The sequence below is a fragment of the Apteryx rowi genome, unplaced genomic scaffold (genome assembly GCF_003343035.1).
Source record: "Apteryx rowi isolate R43461 unplaced genomic scaffold, aptRow1 scaffold_85, whole genome shotgun sequence".
NCBI classification, from domain to species: Eukaryota; Metazoa; Chordata; class Aves; order Apterygiformes; family Apterygidae; genus Apteryx; species Apteryx rowi.
Window position 1 is genome coordinate 2,869,651 of NW_020451149.1, and position 13,074 is coordinate 2,882,724.

At 42.2% G+C, this 13,074-nt stretch overlaps 1 protein-coding gene across 1 annotated transcript in view; it reads right to left on the reverse strand.

Moving 5' to 3' along the window:
- SNCA (synuclein alpha) overlaps positions 1 to 10,180 on the reverse strand; it is a 69,806-nt gene extending 59,626 nt beyond the window's left edge. The window contains exons 1-3 of the mRNA XM_026090136.1: positions 10,133 to 10,180; positions 8,142 to 8,287; positions 1,291 to 1,332 (exon numbers count right to left, since the gene is read on the reverse strand). Coding sequence (XP_025945921.1) covers positions 1,291 to 1,332; positions 8,142 to 8,262 — 163 coding nt within the window. The 5' untranslated portion in view covers positions 8,263 to 8,287; positions 10,133 to 10,180. The remainder of the gene's footprint in view (positions 1 to 1,290; positions 1,333 to 8,141; positions 8,288 to 10,132) is intronic.
- Positions 10,181 to 13,074: the final 2,894 nt, after the last annotated feature.

A 13,074-nucleotide genomic window follows, 5' to 3' on the forward strand; every position in this document is an offset into this window, starting at 1 on the left:
CCCCTTTTTTAAACCTAAGACTCTGAAATTTGTTTCTTTCCAAAAGCTACTTCCCTTCTATCTTGCCACCCAACCTGGTCCAGTGAGACATGAGTCACAAGAATCTTCTAGCAATAGAAGAAGTGATGGGGTATGTCCAGACTGCAGTCACAGCATGCCTGCGGTGGCAGTAAACATTTTATCTGAAATTACACTATTTATGCATTGTTGGAAGCAGACCTCTGGCAAGGATGAAGAAGCCACCAAGAATATAACACTCAAGTGTTAAGTTCATATGGAATTCTCTACTGCCACAGCTACACTTAATCATACCAGAGGTAGTCAGTTTTAATGGTAATTTAGGTATAGCCACACAGGCCATAGTTACAGCAACAATTGTATTGCAAGTCTAGAATTAGAGACTACAGAGGTGAAACTCCATTTTGGATCACAGTTTCACTGGGGGTAACCTAAAAGACCTCAGCATGGACAAGCTGCTGACATTGTTCTTTGCCTTAAATGCAAAAATTATAGAAAAATCTTTCCTTTCTACCTTATCTCTCAATCACTGCTGTATGAAGAGGTTCCTTCTGCATTATTTCCCCTCTTTTTTAATTTGTTGCAATAATCCCCACCTCTTCCAGTAGCACCAGCCTTGTCTGACTGGTTCTGCTGAGACCTTAAATCATCAGATGGGAGTTCTCCTGACATATATCCAAGTCTCTTCCCACTTTGCCTTCCACATTCCTCTTTCAGTGGCATTCCTCTTCTCCACTCCCACCTCCATACCCCACTGTTCTTCCTCCTCAGCTCACAAGGACACAGACTTTGTCACAAGAGCCAGGCTTCCAGTTTCTATAGGCAGAAGTTCTTTATAGCRGTACAAATCACGACAATTCAATTTTATGCCAACTGGTTTATGACATTCCAGCATAGAATATTTTACCTTTGACAAAAAACAAAACAGGAAAACCCTTGACTTATATACTTCTAAAAATGTAGGCTATTTCTTYCTGTTTAGCTGTCTGCTTTTATTAGTCTCCTGGCTCATGCCAGCATACCTTGACTTGATTTGGAACATGGCTGAAAAACCCATCTCACACGAGCAACTATATTAAATTTAAAYATTTGTTCTTAAGAGAAAACTGTATGGATTGACAAAAGTGTTGCTTTCTATYTCCCGATTCTTTTTAACTACAGGTTTTCTATCCTTCATAAATTGGCATGCTCAAAAAAAATACAGTTTTTAACAAATAAATTATTAACCACAAACTTAGGGAAGTGATTGAAATAATGTATTAATTTTCTTACCTGTCGTGACACCGTGAACAACCCCTTCCTTGGTCCTGGAACCTAAACAAAGAAAAAAGTGTTAGACAGGAGGTAATGTTAGGTTGCCAATATATTYCTAAATACTGGTGAATGATGAAAGAGGAGATGACTGATTAAAATCTATCTACTGACTCCTCTTTCATTAGTTACCTACAATAATTCTTAAGACTATTAAAATTAATCCAAAAGAGATTCAGTCTAAGGGAAAGGCCAAAACCATCAATAAAGAACAACTGCATAAGGGTATTGACTATGGAAACAAATATTACAATACAGGAAACACTTCTGTAATTTGTCTTATATGTACTGATTTCCTTGCCATTTTTATTACCATGTTTATTAAGCATCCCACTCTGCAAACATTCATGGATGACTCTGCATGGAAGACATGTTATTGTTAAGACCCTAAAGAGACTCAAGCAAGCATTTTCAGAAGATGAGAGCAAAAGTTTCCAAAAGATCCTTACAACTCCATCTAACAACTCTTACTCAGGTCTCAGTTTGCAAGGGTTAACAAATATTACTGAACCTACAGAAAGTAGAAAGAAAGGTGCATTGATTATAATTATGGGGAGCTTGTAGAAATGTTAGCCAGGATTAGATGGAAAATAATCTGAAAGAGAAACATTAAACAGGAGATAATACTTGAACATGAAAATGACACTGGGGTCAAACCCAAGGTCTCCCTAGCATCCTCCTCGTCACAGGCATGTACAGACTATGCAAGGACTCTGCACAGACAAACCTAGAATTAGTACTAGACTGAGCCATAACACTAGATCTGTTTGAGCAATGCAACTTTGTTACCCTAAAGACCAAACAATTTCTGGAATGCCTATGTAAAAATATGACTTTTTGGCACCTTGCATGAAAGGGGAACAATCTCTAGCATCTTCTGTGATGACAGAAGAAAATTAACACATATTGCTTTTGAAAACAATCTCATGTCTTTTTTCCTACCAGAGTTATTTATCAGAGTTCTATAATTTGGCTATGTTTCAGGGATTTGTACTCATCTGTGGACTATGAGACTTAACGCTGTGCAATTAAGCCTTACAGAAACAGTTTAAGCCTCTTAGTTCATTATCTTGCCCCTGGTCTGCCAGAGACAGGGTGATGTTTTTACCATGAAATAATTTACCTTGTTACACACAATTTGTCTGGATGCTAGTCAATATTTGGGACATYATCATTTATGCTTCTAACTTTACACTCCTAACATCCATATAATTTTAGTATATCACTATGCATAAAATACTATACTACAGGTTCATATAGAGGTAGATGCACGTTTTCATTAAAACTAAAAAGCTACTAGTTGAAACCTGAGAAAGTGGACTTCACATACAGTATCTATATCAGGGATGAAAGGTAATAGGGAAAGCTGGGAGGATTAATATTCTTCAGCATTATAAGAAAGCAGCTCTTTCCACTATTCTTTATTTTCGATATTTAGTTGTATTATTGTAAAGTACAAGCTCATCCACCAATGTTTTACTTGCTGCTAGTGGCAACTTTTGGAACTTAAGCCATGTATTTATGGCACTATCAGAATGCTAACAGCATTAGAAAGGCTTTGTTAACGAGTGAGAGCAGAAAAAAACTGTTGCCAAGTAAAATGACTGTGTTCCTTATAGTGTTATAATTGTCTTGGAAAAAATGAAGCAGCCAGACCCACTGAAAGTGGTTACTTTGGAAAACACTGGCTCCTGGTTTGAAAATTAGTTAACTAGCTAATGACCACATTAAACAGCAGAGAAGCTCTCCCCTCTTATTCTCATTTGCTATTTAAAAAAGCTTTTCTTTCAGTGAAAACATCTATCATTCAAAGATTCGTTCATTTGATTAATCCAAGGTGGTAGGATCTTTTTAATGTCCAAGAAATTATTTTAGGACTTTGATTCTCAACCTTGCAGKGTCATGAGATCTGAACAAACAATGCACTTCAAATACATACTGAAATTTAAACAGATAACTAGTTCTACCCACTTCTAGAAAGAGACTAAACACCATTTTAGGGCTTCAGTGGGTCTATTGGAATGCTTAATATTAAGCATATACTTATAAATGCTTTGTTAGATTGGAAAACAACCTCATTCAYCTTGAAGTTAGTCTTCAATCCTGGGCTAGATCATCCAAGCTATTCACATGCCAACCTGTGAATAGCAGATTCTCAGTCCCTTGGAGCTGATAAAAGAGAACTCACTGAGGAGCTCTACACTGCACACATCTCCAGAAGAACACCTGCAAGTTGATTCTTACTTTGCTTACCCTGGTGTAACACTGCTATAACCACGATTAATTTAAAAACGCTAGTCTCCATTATTGAAAGATATGTTTTTCTTTAAGGAGAGCATGTCTAACAGACCCATACAGAATAGATATGCATAGCCAAATCCATCCATTGACAAATAACCAGCTAAGCAGTGGTCCAGACCTTACAGAATGTTAGACTTAAATACTATTTGCTCTATTGCAGCACACTCGCATAGAAGTTCTTTGCAGTCACAGCTGTAACAGGATCTCTAAGTACAACAATAGGATCAGCCAGAACAGGGCCTAAATGAGACAGCTGCATTTAGTAAGACAAATTCTGGCTAGCAATGAAGGAAAGCTAGTCATCCCCATAAGTTCCTGATAGAAACTAGCTGTCTTTCATACTGGCAACCCCCAAAACATCACAAGAATCTTGCTCATTGTATCCTGCCTAGCAGTGGGAAATGGAGAAATCGRAGCAGGAATGGTAAAGGGACCTGACACTGACTGACACTGCTTAGGTGATACAGGAACAGTTGTRGTGTATGATAATGCTACTTTTCCTCGCTATAATACACATGGGGCAGGGCACACCAAAACCAGAATTTTTGATTATTCTATTTTTTGGTGATTACACAAAGGCATTCTTTAYTGAATTCTCACCACCATTAGCATTCAGTAAAACTGTTCTGTATATCAGCAAGCTGGCAATACACTCATTTCTGGGCTCTTTAGGTGTAAAGAATATACCAAGCAAGTTCTCCCTGAAAATCAGGTCACTTATTAACAGCTGGTTGAAAACAGGGAACTTCAGCCCAGATTCGGGAAAGGAGAAATCAGCACCTAAGGAAGATATTTGCTACCAAGTGCTGCCTACTTAGATTTTCCACAAGGACTTTTGAAGCCCATTATTCCACCAGATGGAMCTTGAATGCCTTGACTACTCCACTGGTCTTTCTTTTACCGAAGAAAAAACCTTATGAGAAGAGATTGCAAGAGAGGAATTTGGATGATCTTGCCAAATGGTTCAAGACTGCTGTTCTGACCAGGTGCCAGTAAAGCACAGGGAGCAGTAAACAACTCTTCTGCTACCTACTCCTCTCCTGATAAACTATTCCTTTCTTCTATGGTATAAGACAGTTAAAGTAATCAACTCAGGAATTTCTGTTCTGGACCACTGAAAACGCACTCAAGAGACAATTGAGCAAAAACTTTAGCTCCCTGGTAACAACACAGGGCTCAAAAACTCTTAGCAGTATATTGCCAATAGTATGCAAGAGCAGCACGTTGTTGCTGTCAGCTCCCAGTCTCAAAATGAGTGGGGGTAAGGATTGCAACTCATTTCATTACTGCTTCACACCCACAGCTCTTGAAGGAAACATGGAAACCCAGTTCTAGATGTTATAGCATATGCGATTCAGGACTGCTGAATCTCAATMCTCCTTTCTAATCAGTGATCACACCATTGTCTCATACATTAGAAAAAGCTCCTGATGTTCAGCTTGTATTACTCAAGACAGAGCCACTGATTTCAGCTGGCCAGCACTGAATTTTATCAGAGGAATTCAGGAAAAAACTGAAATCCTAAAAACACTGTAGAGCATATTGAACAGTGTCTCAGATACTAAAAAGCAGGACAGAGACCACGGGAGGAAAGAACAGACTTCAGTATGGAGGAAATAAAATCCCCCGTTAATCCTCCCACAGCCTTTCTTTGAGAGTCATATGTTCCCCCTTGCGCCAAGAAAAAAAGGAAATAGTTACAATAACATTACACCCCAAGCAATAGCTTGTTAATTACAACTCTTACATTATAACATATAATTCTATATAGTTTCAAATAGTTAACCACAATCTGGACAGAAAGGTACAACTGCTCTCAATATTTACTTAAATTCCACTTATTTCAGTGAGAAACTAAGACCTATGGGAGCTAGGCCAAAGATACGGCATCTCATTAATTCTTTCTAACAATGGAAGGCTGAATGTCATGGAGATGACTGACTGCTGAGACTGAAAATTATAAACAGGTTCATCTCAGCCCCAATTTGGGTAGAATCTTTTGCAAGAYGTCAGGTAGCTTTCATAGCAGAGTCTGCCTTTGAAAAAACCTCATATCTGAAAATCCAACTMTGGAGATAGGGAGAGGAAAAAAACCTCAAGAACTCTAATGCGATGTGCTGCTCCTTCCCTCCACTTAYAAAGGGGTTTCACCACACTAAGCCTTTTGGATTGCAACCATTATCAGTCAACAGAACCAAGCTTATCACCTCAACCTTTGCTAATGCTGTTCAAGGGAAAGAGTTACCCCTACTSTGCACTTGGAAAATAGAAAGAGAAACACCTAGCTCCTCTCTTCCCCTCAGAAAGAGAAGGCAATTCAGGGCAGCCTAAAAACACTGCTTTGGCAAGGAGCGCAGAATGGTGACCTAGTTGCAGCTGGCCTCTGCCAGAACTGAGCCTTCATGGAGGTCCCAAACACCATTACAACACTTCAGAGTCYCTTGATTTCTACTGTTCTCTAATGTTTCATCTGGCTTTTTCAATTTCAGCCAGAGAACCCAAGGAACTAGCAACCCTGTAGGCCTATCACTGCAGTCCTTAACTGGTCAGTTGAAACCAAAGTTGAAAGATCAGCTCGGGAAATTGTGGCTTCCCTGATCTAGAGATGGGCAGGTGCACATCCAGACAAATTAGCTGCTAGAATTCCTGGAGAGAGCTGCTGACCAGAGACTTCTTTGCCCGTGCTACTGAAACAATGTATATAGCTCTTTCCTCCTGTAAAGAAGTCATCTGCTCTGGAAGGGATCAGTCACTATTATTACAGTAGTATGTGTGGTTGCCTATCACGGCTCAGGGCTCAACTGTCCCAGGTATTTTATTCTTGAAATAATAGCAACTCTGCCCTCCAAAGGTCACTCTCAGCAGAAGCATATCTGAAGACAATAGGAAATCTGTTGCCTTTGGGAGCAGAATTGGGTTCCAACTTGACTGCMATTAGAAAGTTAGATCAGACAAAGATTAATTCAGCGCACGATATAGGTTTCTAATACAACAAAATCCATGACCCTAGAAGCATGGTCAGGAACTACAAGAAAATGAAATAAAAATGGAAAATCCTACCCCAATAGCTGAGTGCACTRTCAAATACAATGTACAGTGAAATAGCAACAGCTATTTTGATACTGAAAATGAGTAGAGGCTCATTTAAAAGATGCACTCATCTTACAATTAGTTGCCAAAATAACTTCCGTTTCTGTTGGCAAGAACACCAAGTTTTGCTACGGCTTAGCAGGAGAAATGTATATTCAAAGCGAGCAGTCTAATCGATCTGGAGCAGAAATAGTWTGGTACAGCCTAGTGTTAGCCTGCAAGGGCAGAGGGAATCCCGCCAAGGACTTTGGAATTACAGAGACCTCAGTGATCCCTTTTGAAAGAAACGCCTCCAGTTTTCAGCTCTAACTTCTTTGAACCTGTGCACACCTCCCTCAATACACACAGCATCCATTACAAAATTGACCTGCTGTAGTTATCAAAAAGAACAGACTACCAAAAAGACTATCTTTTCCTTTCCATTCTTCTACAGCCCAACTTAATTTGATGAACAGAGAGGCAGATCCATAAGTGTTTTTTAAGCAATCACTTATTCATAATCTTGACAGATTCTTCTCCTGTGAATTTTTCATGGCAGCTTTTGCAAGATAGTCCTCTAAAGCCTGATACTAAGTAAAGATTATGATCTTGCAGTTACAGTACTGATCTGGATTTGTACAGAGTATCATCCCTGGCTCTGTGCGAAGTTATTGTGTGGCCCAGATAAGTCATTCAACTGTTTCCCCATTTTCACCATTGTTACCTGCTCTATCTCAGTTGTAGTAGCTCTTCCTCAATGAGGCATGGARAGAAGCTGCTATGGATGTACAGCTGTGTTGAACATGAGCTTAATCTCAAAAGACAAGATGATACTGACACACAAAGTGTTACTGCCGAGGATCTTAAAAACTGGAAGARGAGGGAACAGGCTCCTTCCTAATGAGTGCATTCCCTTCCACTTCATTTTATTCCAGGACAAAGCAGTCACCATGGTTTATGATCAAATCCTGAATTAACCTCTCAAGCTTCTCTTAAAAAAGCTACTAAAACCCCATAGGTTCTACAGGATTCTATAAAGCCTCTTTCCATTTTAGCCTTCATATCATTTTGTTAACTGTACCAATCACCTCTCCAACCTTAACATAGCAGACTTCTTGAATAGTGTCAGCTAGTCCCCTGTGCTGTAAGGCACCATCTGTGATGCACATCTTGTTCTGTATAGTGTTACATATATGGCTCCACAGTGTAGTAATACACAGCCAGCACAATGCAACAGCTTAAAACCAACATTCAGCTTCAAAGAAATCATACCCAGGAGGGCTCAACTCATCTTGTTTGTTTTCCAAGATTCTCCTATGAGTGCTTATTCATCTTTTATTATCATAGAAGAGTAGTTTTGAGAACCCAGATTTCATTTTTTCAGATGAGCATGAACATCAGGGAACACCAGACTAGCTGTGTTATCTCTGCTGCCCACCTACCCACATAGAGGACACCCTCTTTCGTCTTTCCTGCTGCTTCTGCCACACCCTGCTTGGTTTTTTCTGCTGCTGCTACAACTCCCTCCTTGGCCTTGGAAAGTCCTTTCATGAAAACATCCATGGCTGAAGAATTTCTTCACGCAGCTCTGCAGAAAGAAGAAAGAGGTCAAATACTTCAAATAAGAGGGGTTTTTGCTTTTTGAAGAAAAGGAAGATTTTCTTCAAATTGATTGGAATCACAATTATTTAAAAACTCATTATATATAATTTATACCCAGGTATTTTGTAGCTTTCATCCACATTTCTCTAGTAATACACACATACCTAAGCTAGCATTCAGTATTTCAGGTAAAACTGTTCAACAGCTAAACACAAGGAGTACTGTTAGGTCAATCACCTTTACATTTTCTGACACACTGCCATACACAGCAAATTAAACAGCACCAGAAGAGCAATACTCTCACAAGCCAAGAAAGGCTTGAGAAATTTCAACAGAAACTGAAACCTATAAAGAGGCTGGAGATAATGCGGGTTCTAATAGGCAGACGGATTCATTGCCTCTACCGAGGCACCATTCCCTTCAAAGTGAAGTTCTGTTCATACACTGATTGCAAGATTTAGCCCCATGATTTGATGACACACCACATCTCCTCATGCAGGGGAAAAAGCCAACATAAAGAAACACCGCCAGCTTTAAAAAACCCTTCTAAGTGACAAATGTTCACATGCTGTTGTTACGAGAAACTGCTGTTATAACCAAAAGGACTAGAGCAAATAGAAAATACTGGGTTTTTTTTCCTCCGGTAATCCAACATTTTGTGCACAGTCAGTGTTGCTCTTCTGGAAATTGAGTTTTCCTGTGTGTTCTTTGCATGCATCAGGAATGAGAAAAGATTTTACTTAAGAAAAACAAGAATACGCATTTTTTTTWAAAGCAGTAAAGCTAGCAAACGAGTTCTGTGACAGATGTGCAACCCAGCACTACGTTTAAATTAAAATAACAGTTAAAACTAAGAAGTCAAGTTCCCTTCAACAAGTCAGTTATCAATAGCCTTTTTTTCCTTTCTCCACCCACACAGAAAGAAGAATCAGTGCCTGTTATTTTCTCTTCTGTGCTGAAGGCTGAGTAGGAGGAATGGATGTCTAGGAAAACATCTGGGCTGCTGCAGCTTTCTATTAACTTGTGATGAGCATTTGAAGAAAGGTAGTATTTGGGCTGCACCGAAACGGCCTACACTCTCTGTCACCCCGGGGGCAGGGGGGAAGGGAGGAAGCGCCTCTCGCAGCGATCACACTTCAAGCCGCTGCCGCACACGCACCGCTCCCCGCCACCAGCTCCCGGCGCAGGGCCCAGCCCGCGGGACCCCCCCGCTCGCCGCGGCGATCCGCGCCGCCCCTGCCCCGCGGCCCCGCGCGCCGCCCGCTTCGAGCGCCGTTACCCAACGGCCGCCCAACGGCCGCGCGCCCAACGGCCGCCGGCACGTCCCCGCCCGCCCCCAGGTGCGCGGCGCCACCACATGTATGTTCATAYATATAGGCACCCACAGAGAGTGCAGCGTGACCATACATAAAGGCACCTGCAGAGGGAAAGAGCGCGGGCAGGGCGAGGTGACCGCGTCTGTTATATACACACGGGCACCTAGCGAGGAGGAGGGCAGGGCGACGTGACCAGCAGGGCACTCGCAAGCTCCCCCGGACRCAGACAGAACAAGGTGGCAAAACCTCCCGACTTCTTCTCCCCGCCACCCCCGCCGCCACRTTCCCTCAAGGTGAGGTTCAACGGGAGGTGTATATGCAAATATTATACATAATACCAAAACCCAGCGCTAAGCATTACAGGAAGCGAAAGAGCCGTTCCCGGCTGCCACGCCACACGGCGCCCTCTCCCCCCCACCCCGGAGCGTCCCGGGGAGGCGCCGCCGCCGCCCCGCAGGGCAGCCGCGCCGAGGCGGGCGCCCCCTCGCCCCCGGCCGCGCCTCAGCGCCACTTACCGCCGGCTCGGACCCTTCCTGAGGGGGCTCTGGAGCAGGGAAGAGGGCGAAGCGCGGAGAGGCCCGAGGGGAGCTGCCCCCTTCTCAGCACATCCCTGAGGCGCGGGAGAGCGAGCCGAGTCTCCTGGCGCCACCCCGATAGCAGCGCGGCAGGCAGCGAGTGTGAGGGAGAGGCAGGGCGAGGGGTGGAGAGAGAAGCACCGCGGGAGGGAGCGAAGGAGGAGCGGAGGGAGGCTCCCGCCACGCTCCCCCCTTCTCCCGGCCCACCGGTGGTGGGGTTTGCTGCGGGGGGGCGGCCCCGCCGCCCGGCCGCCGCGGGGCAATCGCGTCGGGGGCCTCACGCATCTCCGGCGCCCACCCCGTGCTTCGGCAGTGAGAACGAAGTCGGGCACACGCTAAATCGGGAGCGATTTGTTTTCAGTCAAGGCCAGCGGTCTCCCTCACCTGTGGCTCTGCCCACCCACCACCTGCTCAGAACAGAGGCTTTAACCCCTGGAAGTGTATACAAGTATTTGATGGCAGTTGCAATCCACCCATATCCCACTTTGCTCGGGCTTAAGTTTTCCTAAACATCTTGCTACCTTTTCCTCTGCTTCCAAATCTTTGGTCCTAAATGACTTCAGAGTTAAGTACCACTGTTTCCACAATATTTACATTCCCAGCTCATTTTTAATATGGAGACTGATGCTTTTGAGGATGTAATTTGACTCTTAGTCCTATCGCGTGAGAAATCTGYGCTGCAAATCAGGAACACTACAAAAAGCCCAGCCCAGCTCCTGCTTAGCCACTGCTACTCATGTCTCAATCCGATGCATAGAAGACACTTTTTCCCCGGGAAAGCTGTCAGACTTGTTGTCTATTTTGGTACCACAATTTAGGCATGAAAAGCCAAGACCAGCAGGAGACAAGGTATTAAAACAGATGGACCTGCAGCCTTAGTGCACTAGTTCATGCACTGTTTAAAATCCTGCAAGACCTACAGTTTCCTTGCCTATTTGTTTATTCCACTCCAAAAGGAGAAACAAAACATGGCATAGATAAAATACAAGGATCTGACTTGCAAGAAACATCTTGCATTCCTCATCCTGTGTAAGAATTTGCTGCTCCCCTGGTTTTATTTTCATTCTGAACATGCAGCTGGAAGATTCCTTTAGAAGCCTTAATACTTCTCCACTGTATGGTAAACTTCCATTTGGTTTACCCCACTACCAGTTTTGATCAACTAGGTGTTCAGCGATATATTGTTTTCATGCAAGATGCCAATTTAAAATACAAGTCATTCCCTCACAATTCTGCCTTCAGGAAAGCCAAAAAAAAAAAAAAAGCATTACATTATGTAAGGTACCTCATCTCATTCACCCTGTAAGGAAACATTCATTCTTGATAGGGAGACTACTAACTTCTGGGCAGAGAAACATGCTATAATTTATTAGACAGTAGATCAAAGGGGTGTGCTTTCCACACATTGGGAATTATTCTTCTTGCCACATTATTGCAATTTACTGTAGCAGAATTCCCCCAAATCAAAGTATTTCTACTTAATACTCAACAAAAAGCTTAATCCCTTGGAGTTCAGGGTTCCCCCCACATACTTGACACAAGAAGGAAAAAACATCTATGGAAAGCACCGGTAGCTCATCTTTTTCACTGACCATATATGCTAATTCTTTCTGAACTGTCTAAAATGTGTCAAAACTGATACACATGCTCTAGAAAATAGTTTGACTCTTTGAAATCAAGGAAAGTAGAGCATCTGGAAAATTCCACATGTAAGCTATCTACACACTGAAGTGCCTGGGATCTTTACAGAGTTAGGCCTTTTACCAATAGTTCTTAAGTTCCCAGCCACCTTTTAAAAGAAATAATTCCACTAACAACCATTTTACAAAATTAGTTTCTAGAATATAGAAGCTTTTCTGCACAATACAGTTGACAATCTGAGACTCAGTGTGCACAGATTCTGAGACACTGCAACATTTACCATGGCCTTCCACCAGCATTTTGCCAAGTTTGTATATGAGCTGTTTTGGATGCCTTGGAGAAAGGATTTCAGCAGTATGTAGGAGAAGCACACTAATAGAGGGTATTTTTGTTTTAGAAAACGGTGTTACCAGACCTTAATCTTTTCATTTATGACAGCAGCTTCTGACACTCAAAGAAGTCAAGATTCAAAAATAACCTGTGAAGTTCCAGGTCAATAGACAGGTTGTAGAAACTCAGTAAAAAYTGACTCATGCTTCAAACCATTCTGGGAAATGGACAGTTATAAGAAACAAGTCAATGAAAATCAGAAGTTTTTGTCAGAGAAAAAGCAGGATTAACTGCATTTTTATTTCAGTTATAGATTTAACTGAGCATTATATTTTGGCTACTTAAAAAGAAGTAATAGTACCTGAAATGAGAAAGACTTTTCTAGGAATTCAAAGGATAAAATTCAGAAATACAAATATGTTTTACAGACTCCCTGGTAGGCTGCAATGCTGCAGAACCCCAGAGATGTGGGAAGTTCTCTGTTGGCCTAAAATGCCTCTGTACATATGCATTACATGGCAGTGTGGGAACCAAATTTAATAATGAAATTTTTATCAGTGAATAGTTCCTTGTTGTTTGCTCTACTTGTTTCCACAAGCTATTTCAAACATTCTATTTTCATTATATTGTTGCCTCCAGGGACAGTTTCTTTCAGAATAACAAATATACAAATGCCCTGTAGTTAGTTAAAAGACACAGAATCACAGAATGGTTGAGGTTGGAAGGGACCTCTGGAGATCATCTAGTCCAACCCCCCTGCTCAAGCAGCGTCACCTAGAGCACATTGCACAGGATTGCATCCAGGCGCGTTTTGAATATCTCCAGAGAAGGAGACTCCACAACCTCTCTGGGCAACCTCTTCCAGTGCTCTGTCACCCTCACGGTGAAAAAGTATTTCCTCATGTTCAGAT